This window comes from Musa acuminata, chromosome BXJ2-4 (genome assembly GCF_036884655.1).
Source record: "Musa acuminata AAA Group cultivar baxijiao chromosome BXJ2-4, Cavendish_Baxijiao_AAA, whole genome shotgun sequence".
Lineage (NCBI taxonomy): Eukaryota > Viridiplantae > Streptophyta > Magnoliopsida > Zingiberales > Musaceae > Musa > Musa acuminata.
In genome coordinates this window covers 32,407,100-32,414,617 of record NC_088341.1, presented here as the reverse complement: position 1 = coordinate 32,414,617, position 7,518 = coordinate 32,407,100, and the positions used below count along the sequence as shown (strand labels likewise).

General features: G+C 46.6%; 2 protein-coding genes across 2 annotated transcripts; both read right to left on the bottom strand.

Moving 5' to 3' along the window:
* On the bottom strand, positions 1 to 1,444 carry LOC103994186 (uncharacterized). Its single transcript, XM_009414548.3, has 2 exons — positions 1,016 to 1,444; positions 1 to 927 (listed from the first exon to the last, which is right to left on the bottom strand). Exons 1-2 carry the CDS (start codon positions 1,348 to 1,350, stop codon positions 276 to 278), a joined length of 987 nt encoding a protein of 328 aa, XP_009412823.2. The 5' UTR covers positions 1,351 to 1,444; the 3' UTR covers positions 1 to 275.
* Positions 1,445 to 3,532: 2,088 nt separating this feature from the next.
* On the bottom strand, positions 3,533 to 6,183 carry LOC135610354 (CSC1-like protein At4g35870). Its single transcript, XM_065104758.1, has one exon. The coding sequence runs from the start codon at positions 6,092 to 6,094 to the stop codon at positions 3,698 to 3,700; it is 2,397 nt and encodes a 798-aa protein (XP_064960830.1). The 5' UTR covers positions 6,095 to 6,183; the 3' UTR covers positions 3,533 to 3,697.
* Between the last annotated feature and the right edge of the window lie 1,335 nt (positions 6,184 to 7,518).

Here is a 7,518-nt window from a genome sequence, read left to right as displayed (position 1 = left end):
TGAGCAAAATATGGAGCAGCGAAACAATTAACACTATGCATTCTAAAGAATTCTTCCGAGCCAGTAAAAAAAATACAACACTATTCCTACTTGCCGCGGCTTGAAGATCCAAACAGCCTCACCGGGGGGTTTTGCACTTGCGACAAGGAGAAAGACGTGAGCCACTCCATCGCCTTCCTCATGTTTCAGTCAGTGCCTTGATCTCGATGCATATCAATGCCTGTTCTGCCTGGCGTACAACCGATGCCCCAAAATCCAGCAACCATGGACGCACACTAAGCCATCTTTCTGAACTCGAACCAGATCTCGTAATGGCTGAACAGCAAGCTGTCGTGCGTGTGCTTCCTTACATACTCCAACCCCAACTTCGAGAGCCTCTCGGTGCACACGTCGCCGCCCAGTCGTGAACAGAACTTGATGTTGTGAGACACAAAGATTCGACCTTTCTCTGGCTTCAGCTTCCCCGACAACCTCTCCAGCCCCTCCCAGACCAGCGCGTCGGGCATGTGGAGGAACACCGCGCTTGCATATATGAGATCGTAGACAACATCGGATCCGAATCGATCGAACTCCATGTCCTCCCCTCGGAGAATGAGAGGCCGCTTGTGGAGGAGGCCCTGGGAAGGGAGCTCGTAGCGGAGCGCGGCCATGAGGGAGAGCTCGTCTCGCTCGAGGCAGTGGAACCTGGCCGCGTCGAGGTACCGGATGAAGTGGAGGCCGACCCGGAGCGTGCCGCACCCGATCTCGAGCACATGGTCGGCGGGCGCGAGCCAGGCGGCGGCAGCGAGGAACTCGAAGACGTCGCGGCCGCCGGCCCACGGCTCGCCGTAATTACTGTGGTGCTCCTCCACCAGAAGCTCCCCAGGGCATGGGAGGGCCGTGTGGTTGCCGGCATCGTCGCCCTCGTAGTGAGAGACGCCCTTGAACCTGCACAAAACCAATGAAGATCAGACATTCCAAAAACGACTGGAATCAAAGTGAGGGGTAGGATCGAGCGACGGGGAGAGGAATCCACCGGCGTAGGTCTTCGAGCTGCTGGGCGCGGGTGCGGGGGTTGATGCCTTTGCGGAGAGAGTGCCAGGCGGCGGGGGAGGACGGGGGTTCTTGGATGGAGTTGCGGGCGAGTTGAGATTTGAGCCAGGCGATGTCGTCGGGCGTGGGGGAGATTGGATCTGGAGGCCTTGTGGTCGCTGCGACGGCGGCGGCGGTGGTGGGGCAAGAGAGGGAGGGAGCATTGGAGGAAGAAGGGGAGAGGGAGGGGAGGAGGAGAAAGAGGAGGAAGGCGGCGGCGGCGGTGAGGATGAGGAGAGAGGCGGGAACGGTGATGCCCTTGGAGGGGGGAGTCGCCATCGGATCTAGTTTGGCTGCACGAGACGCGGCACCGACACACAACAGGTAGCGGTGAGAACCGGGTTGGCTGGCTATATACAACGCATGATGTGTACGTCAAAGTCATATACGCGCCCATGTTGACTTGGGGAGGAGTCGCTCGAGGAAAGACATTTCATCGTGTTGAAACGAGTTTCTCGAAGGAAGAAGCATTTAAGTGCAGCATGTTTGCTTAGAAGATTCCAACAAGTGATACTTCCAAACATCTCTAAAATAAGTTGCAAAGAATAAATATATTTGTGTGTAGATTGGATATGCATAATGGAACAATGTAGCTTTTGTTGTTCAAAACGTATACCACAAAGTAATATATGCCCTGATAACATCAAAGTAAAATATTTATACGCGTCACAAGATCTGTGTATCAAATGGGAGTCCATTCTTTGATCTCAACATCTCACCGAGTATTGAGAGAAAGTTTCACGTCATAGGACAAACTCAAAGTATCATGACAAGTCATTGTTGATCGAAACATAATTGGCACAACAACTTGCCATAAATGAGTGCATCAAAACAAAATCTCTGTAAAAATGGAGGAAAGTCACCGACCGTCGTCTTCATTCACGAAGGGAGGGAGATATTGGTGAAGGGCTGGCTTGATGCCATGTTAGAATGAAAGGAGAAGAAATTTTTTTTTTTTTATTGATTATATATTTTATGTATATCATAATCCTATTTATAGTGTTAAAGATAATCAAATTAATCCTATAAACTAAACTAAGGAATAAAGAGATATCAAATCCTGATAGAAATCATGAAAAATATATTAGACATATCAAGGTATATATGAATTCTCTTTCATATAGTGTTAGGGTTAGAGTGACGTAGCATCTTATATGGCTTATCCGTTAGCACTTCATACTATTATTATTGTCATTTGCTCAACAAGGTCTCCTCATTATGTGATAGAACTATTGATCGACATATATTCAAGCTAAATAGGTAGAACAATCCGATATCAACCGATGATAATTCCAATCGATAGCAATTCTAACTATTGATAGCTTCAAAAAATATAAACCTCTCAAATCACAATAGTTCATGGCCTCGAATGCTTCGTAACCAAATTTGCCGATCTCAATAATTTAAAATTCGAGAATGTTGGGGGCATTGGTTAATCCAAATCTATTTTCCAAGATCTCAATAATTTAAAATTCGAGAATATCTTTTGTTGGAAGGAATGTTGGGGGCATTGGTTAGCCCTACCATCTCTAACAGCACTGACAACCACGATAAATTCCTATAGAGACCTTCCACACCCTAATATAGCAAATATAAACCTACGTTGAGATAGTTCAAACAATTATTTCCTATCTATCACAATTTTGCCATCTAGCTCATCAAATCCGGCATGCATTCATCCTGTTAATCCTAACCCCCACTCCACCACTAGTAGTTATTCATAGTCTAGTAGATGAAACTTGTGCAGCTCAAACTCAAGCATTACTTGAGGTACCTTCACCATCGTCGGCTCAAAACCTTATTCATCCAACTCAAGAATTCTTGAGACTATCTTGATTAGATGGATTAAGTAAGACAAACAATATGAGGTAGAGTCATACTTACAATATTCTTTTTATAAGTATATGGATCAAATTAAAAGATTCAACGTACCAAGATGAGACTCTTTTTTATGGAGACAACTATTTCAGATGCATAATTTTAACATGAAAAGATATATGAATAAATCATGATCAATTATCCATTAGATTCTATTCATTTCTCATTGTTAATTGGTTATAATTATCCCAAGCTCTATATTAGATTGTTTTTTTCTTTGACATTCCTTGTATATTTTTTCCTGATTCCTACAATATCGTCATCAATTTATAAAATTAATTTAAATATATTTTTTTATCTTATAAACGAGGTGATACAATCAATAAAATAAAATTTCTATTTCTTCTCCTTTCATTCTAACATGCTACCACATACTTTGGACCACAGCAGAGACACTTGTAGTTGGCTGAATGTTGTGGTCTCACTCACTGTTCTCATACAAGAAGTAGCCACATGAATCCATAAATGCAATCACCGTTTCACCACAGATTTTGAACTTGTCATACAACTCCTCATGACCATTAGAGTTAGGTTGAGAAGGCATCAAATTTCGAACTTTACCCTAACACAGGCCGAGCCAACAAAAAAAAATACACATGGATTCTATAAAACAAATAAATAAAAGGAAGCTCATGACACACGCAATGATATTAGGATGAACCACACAACACAAGCATCTATACATTATCCAAGGCCTGTTGCAAAGCAGCATTGACAGCACAAAGTAGTATGGAACTCAAACTTATGATCATTGATAGATATCCCAATCGATGTCAATGTTGGAGAAAACCTCATAGTCAGTTGGTCCATCCACAAAGCTACCGGCGGTCTGAATTCCTTCCAACAAAGATGGCTGAAAACTATCGGTTCTCGAGGGGAGCATTTTGTAGAACAACACCAATCCTAGAGTAAAGATGGCCTGCAGCTTTGTGGAGTCACCACGGATTGAGAAGAAAAACAACATGGACAGAAGAAACAAGACTACACAAAAATGCATAATGCATAAGACCCTGTCCATCAGTTTCCCGTCGTTACCAGCTGGGAATCCCTGAACTCTGTACACAAACAAGAAGTTATACTTGTCCACTATGTATCGGTAGCCAAAGTAGATGGCACCTACAGGAACCACGAGCGGAGCAAACAAGGAATAGATCATGGTGAGCGCAAAAATTGTGAGATTAAAAGCATAGTACTGTGCAAAGTCAAATGTCTGCTTTGGGGTGTGGAAGCTCCTGTCTATAGGATACACTGAAAGATCTTGTACTTCGGCACCATTCAAATCCAAACTATCAACTCTATCAGAAACGAGAGGCATCCGCAAATTGCTTTCTTCATTGTTCTGCTCTACTGAGTAGTCCACATTTTGTTCCGGAACTAGTTGAAGCATGTCATTCTTCCGGAATTTCTTCAGAATGTTCTTTATCCAAGGCATTGGAGCCAACAAATCAAAGGATATCCCAAGAAAGGTGCTCGTGATGAGAAACGCAAGGGTGGAGAGACAGGACCTTGACAGGAATGAAGCACTCATATACTGTTCGATTTGTTTGCAATCTTCCCCATCCATGTAACACCTCCCCATTCGAAGTATCGCACTCTCAAGTGATGACTCCACCATTGCACGCAAGAGAATGAGATTCACCAAGAAGAAGCAAACCATCTTTAGCAATGCAGCTCTCTGCTCCCCAGAAACAGTGAGATGACACTCGAACTTGGAAAGATAGGACAGTGCAGACGGGATGATTATGTACATGCTCACGAATATGAGGACATTAGGCAAGAACTGGAGAACGAGAGCCCCGAACCAGCTCGAGCCCTCAAGCCAAGTTAACCATGACTGAGCATGATCGACGGCCTCTGCATTAATTATCCTTGCAGCACTCTTCATTGCGCTGATGATTGCAAGAGGTGAACTGCAAAACAGAAGCATCAGGAGGAGGCAAGTGTTCACAGCGATCTTCCGCAATCTCAATGAAAGCTTGCTCAAGCCCAAGTGGTTCCAGTAGATGTCTTCGGCCGGCGGGGCCCTCTCAACCCTCCACCGGCTCCGCTCGAGCTGGAGCTCCATCAGAGGGAAGAACTGCCCGATGGGCCTCTTCTTCCTCTCCGACCTGAAATCCCTCACGGCCTTGTTGGCAGTGTAAACGTCTTTAAAGACCACGAATGCAATTCCGGCGCCAGGCGCCCGTCCATCCTGGTAGTCCAAAAGTTTGCTTTGCAGTACCAACCTCAAATTCTGCAGCTTTCTCAGCCTTTCTTCCTCGGTGAAGCCCAATTTCGCAGCGACCATCGCCCAGAATTCTTTGGCCTTCCTCAACCACAGATGCTCATCAATCTGGATGCCTTCGTCACCATCGTTCGATAGGGATCGGGCGTTCAGGCGAGCTTCGAGCCAAGAGATGTCGTTCTGGACCTTGGTCCACTTCGAGGCGAGGTACTCCAGGGTGCATAGATCAAAGGGCACGACAACGCGGTAGACCTTTCCAGGATATCGATGCTGAAGGTACTCCTCGAGCGGGGCCTTGTCGGCGGCTAGGGCTTTGGGGATGCCCTGCACCATGATGGTGAAGATGGAGATGGAGCTCGAATTGGGGTCACTGGGATTGCCGTTGCCGTCGCGGAATCGGGTAATCCGGAGGTCGTCTTCCATCCGAGTTATGCCGAGATGGGCGACGGCGACGACGAGGGCAACGAGGAGGAGGTGGAGCCAGATGAGTGGGGAGCCAGGGCGGAGGTGGGAGATGGTGGTGCGGGCGAAGGGATCCGCGAGGAGGACGGAGCCGGCACAGAGATTGAGGGGCAGGGCAGCGATGAGGGCGAGGAGGGCGACGGCGAGGAGGACGAAGAAGCTAGCGCGCTCGATGAGGAGGAACTGGGCGGCGTCAGCGCCGCAGTGTAGGGCGATCTGGGCGGGGGTGGCGTGGTAGACGGCGAGGAGCTTAGCGGCAAGGGCGGATGGGCCGGGGAAGCGGCGGTGGTCGGACCGGAGCTTGACGAGGATGAAAAGGAGGAGGCAGGAGGCGGCGCCGGCGGCGGAGATGTTGAGGAGGTACTGGATGTTGCCGTACCACGCGGCGGCGGGGTAGTCAGGGTCCGCAGACGGCGCGGCCGCGCCGGCCATGGACGGAGCGATCGAGAGCGCGCTCATGGGTCTTTCTCCCTCATAGGGGGATGAGAGAAACCCCAACCCTAATCGAGAGAGACCCGACTATGAATCGTCTCCGTTGGGCTTATTTTAGAATAACCAGAAAATTATAGCGTCAGCCTCTAAACTAAACTCCACCGTCCGATATCCTCCACAAATATCGGATGATATGTCAATCTAATATAAAACGCTCATGAAATCCCAAGTTTCATTAAATCTTAAGGATACAAATTATTATGGGAGGGAGAAGAAGATTAGCGGCCACGGCGAGGCCACTCGAGGTGGTCGTAATGTATTTGTTTTAATGCGGAAAAGAAAAACCAACAAATGCAGAAAACAAAAAGGGTAAAAAGTTGGGCTCCAAAGGATGCGTCTGCTTGCATGCTCCCATTTGTCCAAGAATAATGCCTTGTGGTGTTGGCCTCCTCACTTCATGACCTTATCGATAAGATAAACATCTTCCGTTGTAAAGCCACCCTGTGGAGCCAACCCATCGTAAACAATTGGCTAGAGAAATATTTATCCTGTGCTAGCCAAGTCAGCATGAGAAGGTTAGGGCCCGACCAATAACAGACACATCGATAAAGAAAGGAGATATTATTTAGCTTACGGTTGCATAGCCTCGGAGGATAGGCAATATCTCACTACCACTTACTGAAGTCTTTTTTTTCTAAGGCAAACTTATGAAGAGGGTATACAGAAAAATTAGGTCATCGTAATCAAAGAAAGAGGAAAGCTTGTCCATTTCAACAAAACGTCCCCTCTACATAGTGCACGAGAGCCAGATGAGGGGGTAACTATGAATGCAAGTCAAATGGGGTAACTTCCTCATCATTTCTCCAATCTGTAAGTTCTGAAATGAAGGTGAGTCCATTGTCACTGGCCAAACCAATCTCTCTCGGACTAATTGCAGTGCATGCTAAGGTTATCAACAGAAGAAACCCTTCTCACCTGTTGCATCCACATTGTCTTGAGTAGCAATCTCGATCTTTGAAAAGTCCCAATTGCATCTATAGGCAATCCTCTGTTGCCTCCGGTCTCAAAGAGATCATGACTCTCCATGGAGGGCAAGCTAAGAGCACTCATCTGCACTTGGGGTATATTTATCTTATAAAGCCACAGTGCATGTGGAGCCGCTTTCCTCTGTGAAAGAGATACCTGATTCTTAACACTCTGCAGAGCTGGGCCAACCTTGGTTAGACCATATGACATACATCATCATCATCAACTCCACGGCAAAGAAAAAGAAGAAAAGAAACCTTTGAACTTTGTTGATTAGGTTAGAGAAGGTAGTCTGTCGTCATTCACAGTTTTTCTTTTATTTTGCCGTGCGACACATCGAGAAACACCAACTTGGAGATTAGTCACGTAGAGAAGCTTGGTCTGGCATAAATATTGATATTGCAAGTGTTGGGTTCAGCCCATAT